Source organism: Hippocampus comes, unplaced genomic scaffold (assembly GCF_001891065.2).
Source record: "Hippocampus comes isolate QL1 unplaced genomic scaffold, H_comes_QL1_v1.1 scaffold163, whole genome shotgun sequence".
Taxonomy (NCBI): domain Eukaryota; kingdom Metazoa; phylum Chordata; class Actinopteri; order Syngnathiformes; family Syngnathidae; genus Hippocampus; species Hippocampus comes.
The window spans coordinates 112,030-132,586 of record NW_017804752.1 but is presented as its reverse complement, the minus strand read 5'-3'; the positions used below and the strand labels follow the sequence as shown (position 1 = coordinate 132,586).

At 43.2% G+C, this 20,557-nt stretch overlaps 5 protein-coding genes across 8 annotated transcripts in view; 1 reads left to right on the top strand and 4 right to left on the bottom strand.

Moving 5' to 3' along the window:
* grinaa (glutamate receptor, ionotropic, N-methyl D-aspartate-associated protein 1a (glutamate binding)) overlaps positions 1-3,103 on the bottom strand; it is a 7,189-nt gene extending 4,086 nt beyond the window's left edge. Inside the window, exons 1-2 of the mRNA XM_019871264.1 lie at positions 2,807-3,103; positions 10-199 (exon numbers count right to left, since the gene is read on the bottom strand). Coding sequence (XP_019726823.1) covers positions 10-173 — 164 coding nt within the window. The 5' untranslated portion in view covers positions 174-199; positions 2,807-3,103. The remainder of the gene's footprint in view (positions 1-9; positions 200-2,806) is intronic.
* Positions 3,104-3,413: 310 nt separating this feature from the next.
* Positions 3,414-9,708, bottom strand: mapk15 (mitogen-activated protein kinase 15). Of its 3 annotated transcripts, XR_002168468.1 has the most exons (15): positions 9,118-9,706; positions 8,498-8,596; positions 8,326-8,355; positions 7,585-7,675; positions 7,314-7,444; positions 7,005-7,168; positions 6,794-6,933; positions 6,660-6,717; positions 6,448-6,585; positions 5,705-5,810; positions 4,865-5,108; positions 4,695-4,792; positions 4,470-4,616; positions 4,154-4,398; positions 3,414-4,087 (listed from the first exon to the last, which is right to left on the bottom strand). XR_002168468.1 is itself a non-coding variant. In XM_019871903.1 (14 exons), the coding sequence occupies exons 1-14, from the start codon at positions 9,205-9,207 to the stop codon at positions 4,204-4,206; spliced, it is 1,731 nt and encodes a 576-aa protein (XP_019727462.1). In that variant the 5' UTR covers positions 9,208-9,705; the 3' UTR covers positions 3,414-4,203. The 3 variants fall into 3 exon arrangements, 1 of the variants encoding a protein (XP_019727462.1); XM_019871903.1 differs by having other exon boundaries at positions 3,414-4,398; positions 9,118-9,705; XR_002168474.1 differs by lacking the exons at positions 3,414-4,087; positions 4,154-4,398 and having other exon boundaries at positions 4,501-4,616; positions 4,695-4,812; positions 9,118-9,708.
* Positions 9,709-10,498: 790 nt separating this feature from the next.
* On the bottom strand, positions 10,499-13,274 carry vps28 (VPS28 subunit of ESCRT-I). The gene is made up of 10 exons (XM_019873214.1): positions 13,209-13,274; positions 12,704-12,766; positions 12,567-12,598; positions 12,456-12,493; positions 12,299-12,388; positions 12,119-12,224; positions 11,766-11,867; positions 11,472-11,525; positions 11,096-11,187; positions 10,499-11,013 (listed from the first exon to the last, which is right to left on the bottom strand). The coding sequence occupies exons 2-10, from the start codon at positions 12,741-12,743 to the stop codon at positions 10,893-10,895; spliced, it is 675 nt and encodes a 224-aa protein (XP_019728773.1). The 5' UTR covers positions 12,744-12,766; positions 13,209-13,274; the 3' UTR covers positions 10,499-10,892.
* On the top strand, positions 13,241-15,059 carry aunip (aurora kinase A and ninein interacting protein). 2 transcript variants are annotated; one of them, XM_019872856.1, is made up of 4 exons: positions 13,241-13,270; positions 13,435-13,509; positions 13,722-13,822; positions 13,904-15,059. In XM_019872856.1, the coding sequence occupies exons 3-4, from the start codon at positions 13,730-13,732 to the stop codon at positions 14,978-14,980; spliced, it is 1,170 nt and encodes a 389-aa protein (XP_019728415.1). In that variant the 5' UTR covers positions 13,241-13,270; positions 13,435-13,509; positions 13,722-13,729; the 3' UTR covers positions 14,981-15,059. The 2 variants fall into 2 exon arrangements, with proteins under 2 accessions (XP_019728415.1, XP_019728337.1); XM_019872778.1 differs by lacking the exon at positions 13,241-13,270 and having other exon boundaries at positions 13,383-13,509.
* The window catches only part of cap2 (cyclase associated actin cytoskeleton regulatory protein 2), a 10,522-nt gene continuing 4,954 nt past the window's right edge, over positions 14,990-20,557 (bottom strand). Inside the window, exons 5-13 of the mRNA XM_019872669.1 lie at positions 19,822-19,965; positions 19,075-19,160; positions 18,262-18,367; positions 16,796-16,949; positions 16,565-16,725; positions 16,370-16,493; positions 16,119-16,201; positions 15,517-15,660; positions 14,990-15,448 (exon numbers count right to left, since the gene is read on the bottom strand). Coding sequence (XP_019728228.1) covers positions 15,365-15,448; positions 15,517-15,660; positions 16,119-16,201; positions 16,370-16,493; positions 16,565-16,725; positions 16,796-16,949; positions 18,262-18,367; positions 19,075-19,160; positions 19,822-19,965 — 1,086 coding nt within the window. The 3' untranslated portion in view covers positions 14,990-15,364. The remainder of the gene's footprint in view (positions 15,449-15,516; positions 15,661-16,118; positions 16,202-16,369; positions 16,494-16,564; positions 16,726-16,795; positions 16,950-18,261; positions 18,368-19,074; positions 19,161-19,821; positions 19,966-20,557) is intronic.

Genomic DNA, 20,557 nt, shown 5'->3' with positions numbered 1-20,557 from the left:
GGGGGGAGCCCGGCGTGGCCGTAGCCGGCGGCTGGTGGGTACGGGCCTCCGGGGCCTTGGCCGTAGTTGGGCGGCAGCACGCCAAAGCCCTGCTGCTGCGGGGGTCCGTAGATGTTGTTGTGGAGTGGGTTGGACTCCCCCATAATGGGGTAGCCACTCTTGTCCTGGGACATTTTGTGGCGGAGAGTTCAGGAACAAGCTATGAAAAAGGACAGCACAGAGAAAATTGATCAGCAATTTGAAATCGATAACCGCAGTCCGGGGAGACAGCCAAAGCGTCAGGCAGAAAACAGCAAGGGAGGAGGGCATGCTTGCTCAATTTTTATTGATTTAATTTTACATTGTTACCCAGCCGGCGCTGTCCAGTTCGAACCTGACATAGGAGATTTGCTCCTATAATCTGATCAACTTAAGTTTGATTCCCACAATTCACTAAGTAGGGCCAAGGAATACGGCTGCTATAAGATATGCAGTGTTACCTTTAATTGGTTCTCTGAACAAGGTTGGAACTCAATTTACACGTCTATGTTCCCTATTGAAACGGACTGAACTGGGAAGTCATTTCAGACAATCCTAATGAAAAATTTTTATGTCACATTATGAAACAAAGTACATGAAATAAAGCATGAATAAATAATTTGTTTCATAATTTGACAAAGTCATCGTTTTCCTGAAGTGAGATCCCGACGAGCGTCAAACCCGAAGTGTGATGTCATTTCAAGTCACCAAAACAAACGTATCTAAGGGGATCCAGGTGCCCAATCAACCTGCCACCCGTGTTTTGGAAAGTGGGAGGAAACGCGAGTACCCAGAGAAAACCCACGCAGGCATGGGGAGAACATGCAAACTCCACACAGGAAGGCGGGAGTCGGAATCTAACCCCGCACCTCTGCACTGTGAGGCCGACGTGCTCACCAGATGACCACCATGCCCAGCACTATTAAAATACCGTTAAATTAGATTGTAATTAGAAGATAAAACAAAGCTGTTTGGTTAAGATCTTTGGAGCTCAGGATTATGTTTTCGCTTTGTGACCTTAAAAAGAAAAAAAAAAATCAGCCCATACTGATTAGCTATAATTGACATGATTTCTGGTCACATGTTTGTCTCATGGCAATGCTCCTTGTTTCTCAACAAATTCACGTGTGGGTCCTTGTGATCATCAGGACAAAACATGGTAGCAGGATATGCTTGATAACAACAATTAGATAACACGGTTGTGCACGGAGGCAGAAGAGACATTTTGTTTACACAACAGTGCGGAACCAGCAGATGAAGCCAAGCCATGTGACAAAATGCGTGATCATCTCAAATATCCAACGCCCAAAATTGTTAGACCACAATGATTTATGGGGAGTGATACTTGTTTTTTTTTTTTTTTGGGGGGGGGGGTAAGTAATCCGATCCATTTTGCATTTTTTTCCGGCCAACGCAAACATTTCCAATCCTCTTAGCGGAGAAGCTCCACCGTGGTGGGTGCGGGCTAGAATTGAGCTAAACTGGGGGAGAGGTTGAAACACAATTAGTCCAACATATGCCCTGACGAATGCCTCACATCATATTACATGCATGACCGAGCAAGTCCAGCTAGCGTGACGCTTAAAAAAAAAAGGGGGTCAGTCTCCCATTTTAATGATGTAAACACGGCAAGTAGTAACACAAAATGAGGATAACTAATGCAGCAGTGTGTCAAGCTGCTGTCAGGCAGATGTGCCGCATCAGCAGCATCCCTGCCAGTGATGTCCGAAGCGCTGATGCCTGGCCTTGTGACCGGTGGATACGTTTGCAGTCAGAATATTTTTGTTTTCTCAACAAAGACCATTTAGTAACCGGCAACCCATCATTCAGTAGTAGCACAGCGAAAGCAATCGTAAAATGGTTGTCAACCAACTAACGTACGCATCATGTGATCAAAGTCATTTCTTCCACATTGTAAGCATCACAAAATTTGGTTTGGAGTGTTAAGAACAATCAATTTCTTGGAATGTAGATTTCCACTGCATGGGGTTACTGGAAATAAATCTTATACATCTTGCATAGAAAACATCAGGATTTCACAAAAGTCCAAAGTATTGGAATATGATAGACTAGTGAATTATTTCCAGCCATGGTCAATCATTTGACCAAAACACCTTCACCACAGTGGCCTAAATTGTACACTGACAATCTTCACCATCTTACGTTGGTATTTTTTTTTTGGGGGGGGGGGGAACAACGTTGAGGTTAATTTCGATGCAAACAGATTAAAATAAGACAGTTTGAAAGGTAAAAGTGGAAGTAAAGAGCATATAAGACTCTAGGTGGCGTTCTGCGCCACATAAATATCCAAACATGGAGCACCAGGAGCGGGCGCTCTTCCAACATCAGGGCCTCGCGGGTGCAGATGAATGCGACAGGCATCCAAGCAACGATGTACAGTGAAAATTTAACATAAACGGTGTGTGGAAATAGATGTCAACTACGAAGTGGTCATGGATGGCGATGAAGGGTTAGCCGAGCTAGTTGACGAACACCGTTAGTTCACCCCGATTATTGACGTTTACCGTTATTTTATCTCTGACTCGGCGGACGTTCTTGAGCATTAAAATGTAACATTCAGCATTAAAATGTAACATTCAGCATATTCAAAAGCCACACGACTTTACGTTGACGTCGCTTATTTTTGTTTGGGTGACGCTAAAGCCCAACAAGCCCGGATGATACAGTACTTGCGAAGCTAGCTGGCTGGCTGGCTGATACCCGCAAAACAGAGTGCACAATAACGGCTCAAAATGTGAACAGCTCGCTGCCAAATAGAGCGACTGACCGTCTGTTTCTCCTCTTTTGTCCTTCTGGAACGTTCGTTGGAGACTGTGCGGTGTTTATTTTTAATTCCGTTAATGTCTCGTTGTCGCTGATTGACGCGGCTGCAGCGCCTCCAACGTCAAATGGGTCAGGCGATTACGTCACCTCACGACGTGCAACGTAGGTACGCCATTGTGACGTTGTTGGTCACGTGTTTAATATTTTTTTGGGGTTTTTAGCATAGCACATGACAAAATGCGCTGCCTTTATCAGATGACTGGTCGTTTGACCCATGTCGGAATTTTCACTTTTGAGGTGGAACGTTCTCGGTTATGTGATTTGTTATTCCAGCGCAAGCTGATGTCCTATTTTTTAATACATTTTTTTGAAATGGGTTAAATGAGCAAATATGTTGGTTTAAAAAAAAGACCTTATTTTTTGCATGTATCTGTTGCAAAGTTTATAATTTTCCAAATAAAAAAAAATCACAAAGTTGGGGGTTGTGCGTGTGTATGTTTTATATATATATATATATTTTTTTTTTTTAATATATATAAAACACACACACACTCACGCTTATTATCATGGTTAACTTTTTCCAAAAAATGGAAATGCAAATAACGTCAGGGTTAAGCTGTCACCATCATAAAGCTTTTATTAAGAGTACAGGCGATTGAGCCCTCTTGAAGTTTTACTTAGCCAGTAAAAGGTCTTCTCATAAGTCAACTGATGAAAAATTGTTTTCAAAATGCCAATTGATCAGAGGTTGCCTTTACTTCTCATGATGGATTGAAGAGGAATAGTCTTTGCTTCTCATGAAAGAAAATTGGGAGTGGCAATTGTCTTCTCTCCTCACAAAAGCCCCATTGAGCAAGATTGTCTTCTCTTCTTCCAAACGTAAATTGAGAAGAAATTGGGTACCGTACTAAAAACGCCCAGATATTTTCTTCTCACTGAAGCCCATTGACAAGAAATTGTCTTTTCCTCTCACAAAGGCCCCCTGACAAGGATTGTCGTCTCTTCTCATAAAAGAACAATAAGGAACTATGAGCTTCTGTAATGACAAATGCTCAGGTGCAGGATATTGCCTTCTCTCCTCTCAACACACGTTGCCCAGAATTGATACTCTTCTCAGAAAAGAAGACTGACATTTTCTTCCCATTTCACAAACAATGGCTAAACGTTCTCTTCTCTTCTCCCGCAAACCCCTCATGCAGATACCATCTTCTTTTTTCATGAAAGCCCATCGATCAGAAATTGTCTTCCCACACATTATTCCTTGCAGAACCTTGAAGTAACACCAGTATATTTGGTTGTCACAGCTAATAAGCAGAATCTCTTCATGTAAGAGCTCTTTGATGTCGCCGATGTTTGTGTTGTTTTTATCTCCACCTCATAGCTTGGTGAGGGCACAACGCGCTACTGGTTGTATGCTCGCGCCTGAAGCAGGTTGTCCAGCTCCGTTTTGCTGATAGTTCCATACGCCTGGCAGTAGCTGCCCAACTTGGCGCGGGGGTCGCCCGCCGCCGGCACATTGCAGTTGTTCTGGAAGACCTTTTTGCTGAAGCGTGGTGCCGGTCGCTCATCACGGGCCCGAGAGCTCGAGCGGTGGTTCTGCACGGGACCAACAGAGGAAAGTAGTCCACCCAGTGCTTAAATAGCCACAAATGTTCTCGCTCACCCACCGGGTTAGTGTTAGTGATGCTCAGTCCCGGAGGCGAGTCGGTCTTGCGTACCAGCGGGTTGTTCTGAGTATGAGCGAGCGTCAGTGAGAAGGTGTGGTTGAGGTGCGCCGGAGCTGAGCGACCGCGCTGGATAATCTGGTCCATGGACTTTGGGGAAAGAAGAACACTTTATGGTGATGAGGTTCAAAAAATGCGAATGGGGTTTGGGGATCCACTTAAACACACAGTGTTGGCTGTGGCGCCCTCTGTTGGTGACGAGGTGGCACTGCCGCTTCTCTGTCTTGCTGCTCTCATGCCAGCTGCGGTTGGATGAATAAACCCATCTGGATGAAGACAATCAGAGCTGCGGTCCAAATTACTAGTTTGATAATGCTCGCGGCTAACGTCAGACTTACTTGGCGCGTGTGTGATGGGGTTATAAGTGCATCTGCCCGCGAGGGGATTCTCTGAAGGTGCCATCTTGTCCACAGGAGGAGGCGGTGATGTGTTCTCTGCCTTTGGGGGACTTTGACTTTTGGTCGTTGCGTCCTGGTTTTCGTCCCCTCTGTCTTTCTGGCCAAGTTTATCCGTGCCGGTCACGGCCTCTTTGGGGTGGATGAGTCGGAGCAAGCCCTGATGGCTTTTCCTGTCTCGAATCATCTGTGAGGCAGCGTCATGTTCAGTTTCTGAAGACTACAGAGGTACCTTGATTGATTGATGAGTGACCCTAATTGTCGATTTTTAGGGTTGCGAGCCGTCAATCGGGCAATTTTTCGCCTTGTTTGCCAGACAAACTTTGTTATGACTCATGTTCAGTTTCTGAAGACTACAGAGGTACCTTGATTGACGAGTGCCCTTAACTGTCGATTTTTAGAGTTGCGAGCTGTCAATCGGGCAATTTTTCGCCTTGTTTGCCAGACAAACTTTGTCATGACTCAGCGTTTAGACACAAAGCTGCTTTAGTGAAGTGAAAAACAAAAAATCATTCGTCTTTCAGTATCTGAACAGGATCAAGGGTCAAACATATAAAAACAATGACAGCACTCACAGGGCGCAAAGAGGCAACGCTAACTTATACAATCAGTTCATTTCTTTTTATTTCAGATCTCATATTTATACATTCGCATATGGTATACGTTTATTTACAAAGAAAAGCTATATATTTTTTAGAACAGATTGATAGCATATTTAAATTTATTTTAATGGGGACAATTGATTTACTATCTTGGCCTTCTAAGTCACGCTTACGTTTGTACCTCGTAGAGTTTGTTGCGGTACTGCTCCACCGATAACTGCACGTCGTCGTCCAGCGGCAGAACAACGTCGTAGTGGAGAGATAGCTCCTTGCCCGGATTGTGGAACCTACAAAACAACAATACAAATTACACATAAACTCCGACACCATACAACAACGTTTCAGGAAGACACCCACTGACAGTACAATATGCAGTGTCATGTCCTGTATTTTCTCAACCACAAGGTGCACCTAAAAGTCTTCGTTTTCTCCAAAATGGACGGGGCGCCAAACAATGTGCGTCGCGTTGTGTTATCCAAAACAACATCCTGAAAATGGCACCGACTAAGAGACACGCTTACCAAGCACAGTTTAAACTGCAGGCTATCAGTTACGCCGAGGACCATGGGAATCGAGCACCCGCGTGAGGTTTCAAGATCAACCAATCTATGGTGGTTTCCTTTTATGAAACAGCGCCATCTATCCATCGACGAACGTGGCAAAGTAAAACGTGTAATGTTCCGCATTACATTAAATAACGACACTGTTGCAATATTTGGCGAAAAATGTCAACTATGTCACAATACAGCGGTTGTGTGCAAAACAATATATGGATGAGATATATCTTCAAATGGATCATAAAATCTACACAAGAAAACATGAGCTCACAATATTTTGCCCAAATTATCAAAAGTATCGGGATGCATCTATGACACACTAATAGTGCACCAGAAGAAAACAAATTCCTAAATGCCACGTGAGTACCTGGCTACATAAGGATGCTGGAGGGCGTTTTCCGCAGTCAACCTCTTGTCGGGGTTGAAGACCAGCAAACCCTTCAGGAGGTCCAGGGCATCGGGGGGCGCCAACGACTGCAGGAGGTCCTCCAAAAGAACCTGCGGCCTGGCCCGGGGAGAACAAAATCGGAAAAATATTTGTTGACAATTCAAGCAGGACGAGAATTCATATTGCCTCACCTTTGCAATATTCTCTGAATGACCGACGACCCAATTTCAGACTTGACGGCGAGGACATCTGGGAATTAAAATAGGCTTAATTAAAAAAAAGAAAAACATGATCAAGACATGCTCGGAGGGGCGTTATCGGTCACCTTCTGGACATGGGTGCGGTATGGCACTCATGATCTTCTCGATCTGATTGATGGTGGACGTACCGGGGAACAAGGCCCTTCCCAGCAACATCTCTCCCAGGATACAGCCCAGGCTCCACATGTCCACGCCCTTTGTGTACCTTGCAACCACCAGTTCTTGTTTGTGACACTTGTGCGTGCTTGAAATCCCTTTAACAAGTCAACAGTGTACCTGGTAGACCCCAGCAAGATCTCGGGAGCCCGGTACCACCTGGTCGCCACGTACTCCGTCAGCGCCGGGTTGCCGCTGTCCTCTTGATCCTGGCTGAGGGATCGGGCCAGGCCAAAGTCGCACAGCTTGACCACACAGTCCGAGTCCACCAACACGTTGGAAGGCTGAAAAGAAAAACAAAACCGGTAGGTTAGCGTGAAAAGCTTCAGATCAGATCAAAATGGCGGACTTCCTGAGACGTGGTCGCGCAATTTGGTTTTGAAGGGTGAAAATCAAAGTGTAGCACCATTAAACATGCTGGAATCATACCTTTTGGTCCCGGTGGATGACGTTACCCGAATGCAGATATTTGACCGCCTTGAGCAGCTGGTACATGACATAACGCTTGTGAATGTCCTTCAATAGCGTTCCTTTCTTTATCACCGCATGCAGGTCGCTGTCTAGATGAAACAAAAAACCCAAACAAATACACACACACATCGAACAGGTTTAATAAGCATTTTGGAAGCGACGTTACGTTGCCATTGTGGAAATACGTGGTAGCAAGATAAACGCTGAGCGGAAGCTTTCCAAAACTCACCCATGTACTCAAAGATCAGATAAATGTCTTTGTCATTTTGTGCCTGGATAACATTTTGGAGTTTGACCACATTGGGATGATCGCCAAATTCCTGCGCACACACACACACACACAGATGACAACAACAGAACATTAGGTCAATTCTGACTGCGCTGTTGATTTTAATTAGTTTGGTGTTTAGTGTGAGTCCTTAAATTTCGTTGTCTAAATTTCATTCAATTTGATGACAAATCCAACAAAATCTTTAGTAGTTTTTGTAGGACCCCTGGACATGGCTCCTTGAGGCTTTTTTGTGGATTGACTCATGACAGACATCCCGACCAAAGTTCAAGCTCTGTGGTGCAACTGGACAAGACGAACAAATCAATCGAGGTTCCTGAGTATCAAACTTAGCCAAAATAGCCTAAAATGGACACTTGGAAACAATGTAGCAGATGTCCAGCATTTTTTTTCAGGCAGTTTATGAGGCTTTTGGGGGTGGGGGGTGTACTCATATGGACAAGCTGACCAAATTTCATGTTGAGCTGAAACTGGCTTTGCAGGCTGAATTCATTTTCCAGCGGGAGCTACCAGGCTAATTTTTCAGGTAAAGGCTGGTTGAACGTTAACTGACAGATAGCAAGTCAAGGCCTTCTACACAACAAGGGACGAAGGAATTACATAACAGAAATAAACCACTGCACTTTCGCTTTATTTTCATAGGTTGCAAATAGCAGGGTGGCAAGGATTTTTTTTTCTTACCTGCAGGAACATGACTTCTCGAAAGGTCCGCTGTTCAAGAAAACAACAACAAATAAACAATCGGGATGTAAACTCAAGGCAGTCAAGCATCCCGAAGGATGCAGTCGTTGGACAAACATGGATGAATTTCAATTTCTGATGGCGTGCGTCTCAAATTGCAAAAATCACCCACCTGAGCGTCTGTCTTGTTCCTGAAGGCGTCGAAAATCTTCTTCACCGCCACGATCTCGCCCGTTTGCCTGTCCACCGCCTTCCAAACGATGCCATACGCCTGCCACACGGACGCAAAAACTACTTTTTGATACTTTATTATTGATTGACATTTTTAAGTGCCTTGTTAAAATATTAGCAGCCCCGTGTTTTGTATTGCCTAAAATCATCATAAACTACGTATACTTTTTCCACATGCCTTGTAGTAATGACATTATAATTCATAATTACTAACGATCCATTATTTCAATGTACTGTATTCCCCCTCAGGTGTAAGACATATTAACCAGCTGTGTAACATGACACTCAACAGCCCATCTTCCCACTCCACAACCTGTTGGATGTCAGAATGTTGCAGTGTCCGGGGGCGGGAGAGGGTGGTTATTATTAGTAGTTTTAACTACAGTATTTGGTAATTGTACAAGGAGCGGCCAAGAGTCAGAAAATTGCACCAAGCAAATAGTTTGTGTAATAAGGTAAAAACGGAAAAAAAAAGACGCCAGTGAGAGGCAAACATTGTACAACTTCAAGGTGCGTGATGCGTTCAGATGCTCCATGTACAAAAAGTATAAAGCCACTCACCCCTTTGCCAAGTCTTTTCCTTATCTCGTATTTCGTGGATATGTGTTCTTCAACTTCAGGCATGCTGCCGGATTTCGAACTTTTGCTCATTTTGAACACCGCCACACTTTCCTTACACGACGGCGCCTCAAAAAGTCGGACGACACACGCAAGACTGCAAAGTAGTCGTGGCGAACCGGAAGTGCTGATGATTCTCCAGTCAACAGTCGTTATTTTACTTCTTTCCACGCCATGAACATGTTATTTGAGTGTATCGTGCGTCACTTGGTCGCTTTAGTGGCTGTTTAGTAGCTTGAAGTGGTTGGTAAGTCCCGTTAAGCGAAGTCGGCCACGGAGGAAGAGCCAAGCAGGTGGAGCCATTTTACATCCGACGCTAAACAGCCATTTTAAAGTTTAGCAGCCCTTCTTGCCGTCAGTTTAGAGCAGCTTGACCGCAACATGGTTGCCGCTCGGCCGTGTGGCGCGTCGCGTCGAGTCGGGGTCGTGGTGCGGGTGGTGGGAGCCTGGGAAGTGAGTTTTGTCTCAACTTGTCGTCGTGGAAACCGGGGGCGGGAGCGCGTGTTGCTTAAAGGGCCGGCAGCCGGCCAACGGGCGGCGACGATTGCCGTGACGTCAGGCGTTCGCTGTTGTCATGGTGACACGCATCGCGTAAGAGAGGGGCACGTGCTGTATGATCCCCCTTCATTCATCAGAGTTGCTTCACTTGAGTGAAAATCTAAAGAGCAAGTTAAAATATTGTTTTTGTATTAAAGAAATCGAAGAAAACCCCATTAAAAAAGACATGTCAATAGGGGATTAGAAAAGGGGAAGTAACGGGAAATAACGATTTGGCTGCTTTGTCGGCCCCTGCTTGCAATGAAGGGCACAGACAAAGTAATCATTTATTCGTTCCTCACGTTGTTTTTCGGACTTTTGTTTTTGCTTTGTAAATCTCATTCACTTCCTATTAAAATATTTCTTGAGATTTTTTTGTATTACTTTTCATTTTCTTATGTATACAATAACATCTTAACGCCGACTACATAATCTCATGTTTTTGGTGTACCGGTATATGTGGCATTAACATTACAAAATAGATTTTGTGTATAACAAACATATCAAAGGAATACATTTATACTTAAAATATGTAATTATGTAGAAAAACTCTATTGTAACATTTTGCTCTGTAATTTTCTTTCAATATTCAGATGCATATTTATCAAAATATAAATGAATATACAAAACGATGAAAAAAAAATTAAATGTAAAAATTGTACTTGTACGAAATATATATAATTATGTGTAAAAGGAAAGCACGTCTTACATTTTGGAATTTATTAACATATTAAAAAGATTTGTGTGATATCACACCCAAATTATGAAATCCTAGCACACACCATAATCTGATTGAGGTATGTTTAAATTTTTATTATTAAAAAGAAGTGTGTCTGATTTGGAATTTCAATATCCAAATATTTGTATATACAATGATACATCTTAATAAATATTTACTGCAGTCCCTAAATTGGGTCCATGAGGAAAGGTGGCTAGAGTACTTAAAATAAGACACAGTGAGTAATTGAAGACACTACAACTGTACATTAATAAACATTAATCTAATCCTCACAGGTTTTAATAGGATAGAGAACCTAATTATTTTCATTATATAGTCCTTTCCCTGTCATTTGGACAACACAACATTGCAGAAGGAAAGAAACAGACAAAAAGGTTTTTACCGAACATGGATAAGGATTCATGGAAAGGTCATGTGACCCAAAAAGACAAACGTAATTGGCTCAGGAGGAGTGCAGGAAACGGTTGAAGGCATTATAAGCCGACTCCAGATCGAAGAGCATCTGGCGCACTTGGCTGTCGTCTAACTCGTCCGAGGCCGACATGCTGCTCAGGGTGCTCAACCTGATGACACACGAGAAGCATTGAAAAAAAGCGCGTGGGTGCCTGTAAAGCGGACGCCGACTCGCCAGTGACGCCGACTGACCAGAGGCTGACTTTGTCCTTGGCCTCCGAATCAGGAGGCATGTTACTCATTCGGTTCATGGTCTCCATCAGCTCACGCAGGTCCGGTTGGATCTAATCCAAACAGAGGCCTGGTTAAACATTCGTGCTTTGTAATTCTGTTGGTAATCAAAACAGCACCACCTACCAAGGCAGGAAAACAATTTTACGTGCGGACAGATAACGGCGTATGAAAGATGATGTTATGGTATGCTGAGACAATATCTTGAGGGACAATAACCATTCTGGTAGACTGAAATGTCGAAACGTCACAATGTTGTGCGCAACCACGTTAAAATAAATAAACACTACCCCAAGTAAACCAGTACCCCAACTCACTGCTAAATCTTGAAACTTACCTCATCCATGGCTCTGATCTCCAGTCTCAACTTGTCCATGACGGTGATGAACAGCTAAAAACAAGCGGAAAAACAAACAAATTAGTAAGGAGCAACTAGAGGAAATAATGACCTCACCTCGATGTATTCATCATTAGCTGGGATTAAGTCTAATTTCTAGTGATTTGCCAGAAGGTTTAAACCATTCACTTGAGCCGCTCAAGGTTCAACTTGATCACATAAACACTCCATCATTTCATTTTGAAATCTCCTGGCATGAGTGTCCCATCCGGACTGATTGAAGGGGGAACGTACAGAAACTATGTCGGCGATGCAGCGGTTCAAGTTGCCCTTGTCGTCCTTGATGGTGATTGGCCGATCCTCCTTGATCCTTTCCATGGCCAGTGGGCAGTCTAGCTACAAGAGGAGAAAAACCATTGATGTAAGTACCTCATTATGATTAGCATTCAACAAAAAAATAAATCAGGTTTAATAAGAAAAAATTCTGTGATTGCATACGGCAATCAGACACAGCTGACTTCTTTCCATCCATCATTTTCATTCACTGGAATTAAACCTGAACGTGATGTAATTTGATCGCGGGTGCACCAATCATCCTGAAGCAAAGTGCAACATAATTTTATTATTTTCATTTGAAGAAAACTCACTCTGTACTTGCGGCAAAAGTCGTCGATGGATCCCACGTCGGAGCCCTGCACCTGTTTGAACGCTGCCTTGTACTGTACCAGGAGTCTGGAACACGAGCCGGTGTACCTTAAAAACGACATCCATTCATCAAGAGAAGCAGGATAGTCGATACTTTGTAAGAATACTTCATCCCAACTCACTCATTGGGTGTGACGCAGTCTTTGATGTAGGCTTTCTCCAGAGCCTGCAAGGTCTTGACCACAGCAAACAACTCTGCCATGTTGTCGTACCTTCACAAAGAAGCATCCCGCAGTCATGAAGAATCCTTCGAACATTCAAACATCGTATGACACTTACTTTTCTCTTTCTCTTGCATTTTTGTACAATTTCACCTCCTAGAATGATTAAAAAAATAAATATATTCACTTACAATCATCGAGAGAAACTGTGATTTTGATCGACTTTTACCTCATACAGCTCGGGTTTATTGGGTGGCGCTCCTGAAAAAAGAGGAGGCCACAACTTCAGATGTGGTTTATAACAATAACTACATTTGCTATTAATTACTTGCAAAGTTCCACACATTTGAATAAAAATCATCCTACCTCCTCCCATGCTACTTGTAACCGGTATGCCATGGAACATGATGTTTGATGTATCAACTTAATCTAAGAAAATAAGAAATTGGGTCACTCGCATTCATGTGTTTTATACTCGGTCTCAATAATTATTAACACGTCACGGAAGTAGTACGCCACCAAGCACGACAACGTTCATTCGCTCAAACCAATAATAGTCCAATTATTTAAAATTACGTTTGAATTTAACAACAAAGGAAAAAATATCACAAGTGAAACTGAGAATGTCGACAAACTAATAGCTTGTCGCCCTTGTTTTGTTAAGAGGACCATCTAGGTCGAAGTTAACATTCAATGCTAATTCGTAGCATCGTCCTTTAAAATAGGCACAACATTGACAGATGTGGTCAAAAGGTATTTTTTGGGCATATTAACGCAACTTTATAAGATCATGTTGCCACGTGTGCCTTTAATCGATTAATATATGTCACATTTAGAACCAAAACTATATCATTTAAAAGTCGACACTTACCCAGTTCCGTGGAGCAGCAATGACGTCAACGTAAACACACCCTCCTGCCAGGACCGTGGGAGGTGAACGCCTGATCGAAAATAAACGATTCTTCTCTTTAAAGCCATACTATCGGGCGGTTACATTTAGCATTAACATTTTTATAGCTCAAACATTTGACAATATTACAGGTTTGTGCTGTTGTTAAACAGTTTCATGTATATGGGGGCCATACATTTTTCGACAGTCAAACGTCAGGGACAGCCCGTCGTCGAGGCGCCAGACTCAAAAAATACAAAAAAGCGACCCGATCAAGAACAAGGTAAATATATTGACTGAATAATTTAAACGAAGAGTGTAAACGATTGTTTTATCAAGGCAGTTAAAATGTTACGTTCAAATGTGGCTATGATTTCGCGTGTTATGATTTCGAAACGGGTACCTGTTTCACGTTCGTTGTCGTGAACGTTGTCAAACCCATCACATAACTTGAGTGTTGCTTCTTATAAATGTTTGAAAATATTATTCCTTAAGCGTCCAGCATGAAGACGTGCAAAGGGGTACAGTCAAACCCTGCCCCCGAAGAATGCGGAGTGTGGTTGGACACCGTGGAGCTCAAAGGAAAAGCAAAGCAGGTTATTGACGATGAAGAACAGGACGGTCGCCACTCTCTTAAGCGACATTTCACCAATTTTATTTTATTTTATTTTTTTCAGAAAAAAACAGTCAGGCCCATCTCCAAGATGCTCAACCCACTGGCCAAAGCTGCCGGCTACAGCTCGGCTGTAGTATTCAACTTCACACAAACCAAGACGGAGATGCCAAGAACCAAACAGAGCTTTATATCCAGCTACTTTTCGCCTCGAAGTAAGTCTGATGTGGCATCGGAAGGAAATCTTGGACCCGAAACAGACGGTGAGATGTGTGAAGACGGAGACGCTCAAGAGCATGATGAAGAGCACAACATTAACTGCGAAATCCAAGAAGAGCAACCTAATGAGATGGAAAAGAACATCTACCGCAAAAGGCAAAAAGATGAAATGGAACAGAACATCGGCCGCAAAATCCGAGAGGAGCAACCAGACATGTTGGAACAGAAAATCCACCGTGAACTCGGAGAAGAGCAACCAGACATGATGAAACACAGCATTAGCTCCAAAGTGGGAGAAGAGCAACCATACGAAATGGAACAGAACATCAGGCCTCCAGTCCGACAACCAGACAAGATGAAACAAATCATCCATGGCAGAGTCCGAAAAGAGCGCCAAGATGAGACAGAACAAACTCTCTGGCGTCAAGTCCGAGAAGAGCAACCAGACAAGATGGAACGTGAAGTCCACCTCAATGTCCCAGAAGAGCAACAAGATGAGATGAACCATAGCCAAGAATCTTCTCTTCCATTAAACCGAAACTTAATCAACTTTGATGTAAGCGAAGAGGCGTTTCGGATGGAGGTTCAAGGGAAGAAAACCTCCACTCAGAAACTGATTCGTCTTGCTTACTCTTCTCTTAATGACGACAAGAAAGAAAGCAGCCCATTACCCGAGGGGTTTTCTCCTCCGAAGAAGCGAGCGAGGCAGCATGACGACGAAGACAGCCTGGTGCGGCTGTTCACGCAGGACTCTGACGGCTTTCGGGTGATTGCGCACCGGGGTCGGAGGAGTCCCCTCAAAAACCGCAACAACAACATCGTCGTCGCAGCTGCCACGAGGAAACCCATGACGACTCCGTTTGACGTCAAGGACGTGCTCTTTACGCAAGACTCCCAAGGAAATATGGTGATTAAACACTGACACAAGGGGAACGGCAGAGAGATTTTATTTATAAAAAGTTGGTTTTGGTTTCATGGACAATAAAGGTTTTTATTTATCACGCACTGTGGACTAACTGCATGGAACGAGTTCTATGATGCAATCAAGTGATAGCTGACATTCATACAAATTGTGATACATGTAAAGGAGTGATCTCATAAAGAGATAAATTGGGGTAGGTTGAGCGATTTTTTTTGCCTTCATACGGAGCAGAAAATGTAAATGTTTCCATTTTTATGACAGCTTTAGTTTCAGCATACTGTTAGTCTCATAACATAATTTATATTAAACATAGATAGTATTAAAATATTGGGGGTGGGGCCATCCAATAGGCTAACTGTTAGCATTTGCCATGCTAACCATCAATCAACCTGCCATTTCGCTGGGTTCGGTCACCAATTTGGATCCATCCCAGACGGTCTTGAACTGCTCGGGAAGCGGCAGCTCTTTCTGTAAAACAAAAATGATTTAACAAAATGGCTGACTCAGTTCCTCCCTGGATGCACGCAGACACTCACGTAGTCATCGTCTCCTTGCGGTATGAGGACGTTCATCTCGGAGCTTTTGGCGCTGACGATGTGGCAGCTTAAGGACTGTTGACTGAGGTACAGCTGACATCCTTCCGTTTTATTGATGGAGATGGTGGGCACAGTTCCTAATACCTGACAAAAAAACATGATAATAATGACATCCCCACCCTTGAAACCTGACTTCATTGAAACCTTATGACTGCTTTGAAATCCCACAGTGAAACCCTCACTCTGGATCTAAACACTATCCTTGAGTTGAAACCATCAGGCAGGCTTGAAACCTAATTTTGCAACCTTACCTTAAAAACCTTAACCATGACTGGAAACCCTAACTCGGACGGGGAAACATGAATTTGAAACCATACCTTAAAAACATAAGCCAAGCTTAAAATGTCCAGCGTGAAACCTTAACATGAATTAAAATAACGATGGGCTTGACGCTGGTGAGACAACTTATTTTAAAATGACAACACTGACTTAAAACCGTTGCTGGAAATCCGAAATCCGGATTCAAACTCTCCTTTTCAACCCTGACCCTTGCTCGAAACTTTAATTAAAAACACGAACTCGACTTCGAACCGGCATCTCACCTGTAACTGAATGGCCTTGGAGTTGATGATCTCCACGATTCCCACCACGTTGTCAAACACCAGCCCAAGCTTCTTGCAGTTATCTGAACACGCACACTCTTCAGTTCTTGCAGATTCAACGGCAATAACGGCAATGTATTGAACGTCAAAGTTAAATACAACTGAACTGCACTTAGGCAGTGATTCTCTAGCGTGCCATTAGGAGGAAGCTGTTTATAACTTTCGGGGAGAATTTTCGAGGATTCATTTACCGACGACGATGGAGTTCAACTTCCCTTTAACGTGCAGTGTGGTATCGTTGCAGGCCAACACGTAGACCACCTGCCGCAACTCCGTCTCCTCGATTGTCAGGTCATGGTTGTGCTCAAAGTACTCCTGCAAGGACCGTACCTCCCTTGAGTAAAGCCCTCTGCGATTAGTTGAAAATGCCTCACGGTTCCACCTACCACCCTCCATTTCTTCCCCTCCAGCTCCAGCAGTGGGGGTTTCTTCTGAGGGGCCGCCGGCGGGGCTGACTTCTTGGGTTCGGTTTTACCGCTTGGTGCCTCCTGGGAGCGCAGATGTGGGTTCTTGTGGGACTTCTGGTGGTCTGAGACGTGCTTTAGACCTATGACATGGAATTAAGACAAGAGTGAAGACCCGGAAGTGACTTTATAGACTGCCAGAGGGGTGCTGACCTTTCGTGATGTCCAAGCCCTGATTAAGCTGGGCAAATAGTGCAGCGTGCCCGGAGGATCCGGTGGCCTGGGGTTCTTCAGCCGGGGTTGCGGGTGGAGGCGGAGGGCAGGGAATGCTGGGGCTTTCCAATAGGGCGGCTGGGGCAAGGGGACCCTGCAATAGAGGAATGATTGGTGTAATATAAAGTCACCCACCAGGGGGGAGTGCTGCACTAGGCATTTGGTTTTATTTCAATTTCATTCATATTTTCAATCCGATTCATTCCAGACCATCATGTCGTAAATAAAATCCACAACATAGAAACACCATATTTAAATGCTCTCTAAACATGTTTTTGTAGCATTTAAAACAAAACGTAATTTTTTAAAGGTTTTTACACAAACACATATATCGAGCCTAAGGAACAGGAACGAATAAGACAAAAATTTGTGTGCAAACAGTGCACTGATCAATCTGTGTTTACACAAAAAGATATATATTTTTTCCAAACTAGTAAACGCATCATCTGACAATAAACATTGTTACTCGTGGCCAAAGATGTACATTACAAAATAAAGCTTCAACTATTGCTTTTTGTGGAACCATGAGGCATTTTCAACCAATTGTGTAAAAAGCAGTATTGAAGGGCACTGACATTCAATAATCTTCCCCACATACTCATGTGAGCTGAAAGTACTTCCTGTTTTCGCTCTTTCACGTTTACACTGTGCCAAACAAAACCGTGCCACCACCTAGTGGTCAAGAATGGAATTACTCCCAAAATAAACTGGGGGCAGAACAAAAGGTTCTTAAACTGTACAAAGAACATCCGCGAAATTGCTGGACCGCAAACTCGGCACTCACAATGGAGGCGGGTTGATTCGAATGTCATCGTACTGACTTGACCTTGTCTCATATTGTTTGTCCAAGTGCCTGACCTGAAGCGGACAAAAACTGCATCACATTTCCAATTAATTTAATGTGACAACACAAGAAGTGAAGGAATTTTAGTTTCGGTCCCAAAAAGTGCATAAAAGGGGCCTCGGAGTCGAGGACAGCTGAACAAGGGCTCGACCAGCATGTGTGGTTGGACGCAATAAGCGTCACATGGCGGTCTTGCAGTTTAGGTTACAGCCTGCATACGGGCCCCATTGTCGAAAATCCTCGTTCCCCCTCTGAGGACCACCTGTCGACCCGTAAACTACATCCTTTCATAGACACTTCAGCGTAACAGCTGACACACACGTGCATAGCGTTGTCGGCGCTCAAGTTTCAGCGCAGTTGTCCCACGTTAGTTGCGCTTTTGTAAAAGGCACCAACGTATATCTTGAGGGGAAAATGACATGGAAGTGTTGTTGTTATTTTCGGGGGGTTTTGTTTTTGACTAGTGCGACACTCCGCCTTCTGTCAAGTCAGTGGTGACATCATGGGGAAAAGTTTGCTGTTAGCCCGGATGCTAACGCTAATGTAGTTGATGGAGACTGACCGTCTTGCTCCAGAGTAGTCCGGTGGCGTGGTGGCGCTTGATGAACGACTGCATCTCGGCCCAGATGGACAGGTACGAGCGCACCCAGTCCACGTGACGTCGGTTGCTGAGACAATCAAAGCGTAATCGGTCATTTCATTTGATTTGACGATACAAATCAACACAATGCATTATGTCAAATAAAAGCAATCGGTTGGTCAACTATGTCAAATTAAATAAATGTAATAATACTGTACATACATTCTTTTTAATCATATCCTACAAAATATTAATCCGTAAAATATTTACAATTGAATTTGGGTCGTAAATATTTTACAAAATAAAAATATTTTTTAAAAATGTGCAAATAATTACAATGAATGCTAATGAATGCTTCACATTATTTTTGATATAATATTAACAAAATAAAACATTACATTTTTGATTTTAAATATGAAATATGCAATTCATAATTGCAATAAATATAGGCTAGAGCGGTTGTAATTAGAGTGGTGTGGAATAACATATATTGATATCTTTTAATCATTTCAAGTATTTAGATGCCTTACACTCTATTCTTAACATGTAATTTGTTTCAAGAAATTTAAATGATAAAATAAAATAAAACATTAATTGAAAAAATGTGCAATAAAATTGACGCAGGATGTTCCTTTATACAATATTAAAATAAATAACATTGATTCTAAGAATAATATATACAAAAATAAATCTACAGTTCATATGGAAATGATCATTTTTGTCAAATTTCTGAATAAAATGTGTGTCAGGTGAGCGTATGCCTGACTTGTCAAATCAAATCAAAAGTGCCTTTACGTTTCCTTGTAGTCTTTGAGGACTCTGTTGGTGTAGAAGGTGGCTGCGTCGTTCATCTCCTTCACATAAGGGCCGGGCTTTTGGTTCTAAAGACAAGTGGCGACATCACTGTAAGGTAATAACCTTTTTGCTGTTGCTGCGGTCAAGCTCGCTAGCATCAGCTACTTCAATCGGCGCTTGTCTAAAAGGACTCCAACCAGAAGCGAGGAACGAAGGGCGGCGTCGCAAAGTGAAATTCCATAATCATTGACAAAATGCGTACGCGGTAACAAGAACTTTATTGGTCGTAGAAGTTGTTTGCTACAACACAAACCAACAACTTGACGTCACTGTGTACGGCCGTATGTATGCTACAAGCAAGTTGAAATATTTGAACCAAAATGATTGTTGGAAAGCCACACAAGTGTCGCGATGTTGGTGCGTGTTTTTCAAGTTCTTGTTATTGCGCAGCCGTTAGCCAAGATGGCGTCTCACTTTGCGCTGCTGCCAGTCCCGACAATGTGAATCCTTCCAATTCTGGCGGCGATGGGAATAGCTGAAGCTGACCATGCTAACCGCTATTCTCATCCACCATCATCTTATTTTCGAACATTGTGTCACCTTGGTGGTCGGATCTTTTGCTGCTCGGCGTAGGCGTTTGTAGCCCAGCGACGTCATCGATTAATCGATTCGACTTTTCATCACACGATAGTCGACTACAAAAAAATCGGAAGTCATTTAACCGCTAGCATGTCGGTATAATCATACCACGGCCACCCAGCCGAGGGCGGGGATGCTCTCGCTGACGGCCGAAAGGTGATTGAAGAGCTGGCTGCCGCGATTGCGTTCCCGGAAGCTTTGGATCTTCTGGATGTGGTCCGAGATGGGCTTCAGCAGGTCGTGGAGCTCCGTCTACAAACACCAGACAGCCGGCATCGTGTTCAAGAGCCCGTATATCATTTCCGCTTTAAATCCAACATGTGCAAACGGTGTAAAAATGTCTCGGGGTGTTATTAATGCTATTTTTAGCTCGTGTGACATGATTGTATTCTTTGCACAGAGCTGCAAACGCCCTCACAATGACTTGCCATGAGATGATGTCACGCAGTTACTGGCGGACTGGCAGACCTCTGCCACGAACAGCTTTCATTTGGATCAACGTGATTAACATTCAGCAATTATTTCTGGACAATTAAATACCTTTTTTTTCCCAAACTAGTGAAGTGTTAACAACCGGGAAAAAATTCCCACACCTGCACAGAATTTTATGGAATACTGGATTTGCCCCTATCTCACCATCTTTCACATTTTTCTTCATATTAACCCTTTCATGCACCCTGTAACCTGATAACATGATAAACTGTCCACTGTAGTGACCGCTGTCCCTGAAAGGGTTAAGTGAGCCTTTTTTTTTTTTTTTGCCAAATCCTTCCCATTTACAATCAGACGGTTAAGAACATGGAACATTGCAGTTGCCAATAAATGTTAAAGCCCAATTAGCATG

Bases quoted from the DNA above. Each gene is read 5' to 3' on its own strand.
- mapk15 (XM_019871903.1), bottom strand. From the start codon at position 9,207: ATGAGCAAAAGTTCGAAATCCGGCAGCATGCCTGAAGTTGAAGAACAC. The intron at 7,445-7,584 runs GTGAGTTTTGGA...TGTTTCATCTAG, and splicing joins TCTGATCTTTGAGTACATGG to ACAGCGACCTGCATGCGGTG. The intron at 6,934-7,004 runs GTACACTGTTGA...GGTGGTTGCAAG, and splicing joins ATCTTGCTGGGGTCTACCAG to GTACACAAAGGGCGTGGACA.
- aunip (XM_019872778.1), top strand. From the start codon at position 13,404: ATGTATATGGGGGCCATACATTTTTCGACAGTCAAACGTCAGGGACAG. The intron at 13,510-13,721 runs GTAAATATATTG...TTATTCCTTAAG, and splicing joins GCGACCCGATCAAGAACAAG to CGTCCAGCATGAAGACGTGC. The intron at 13,823-13,903 runs GTTATTGACGAT...TATTTTTTTCAG, and splicing joins TCAAAGGAAAAGCAAAGCAG to AAAAAAACAGTCAGGCCCAT.
- vps28 (XM_019873214.1), bottom strand. From the start codon at position 12,743: ATGTTCCATGGCATACCGGTTACAAGTAGCATGGGAGGAG. The intron at 11,188-11,471 runs GTAAGTTTCAAG...TGTTTGGATTAG, and splicing joins AGATCAGAGCCATGGATGAG to ATCCAACCGGACCTGCGTGA. The intron at 11,014-11,095 runs GTCAGTCGGCGT...GTGTGTCATCAG, and splicing joins AAGGACAAAGTCAGCCTCTG to GTTGAGCACCCTGAGCAGCA.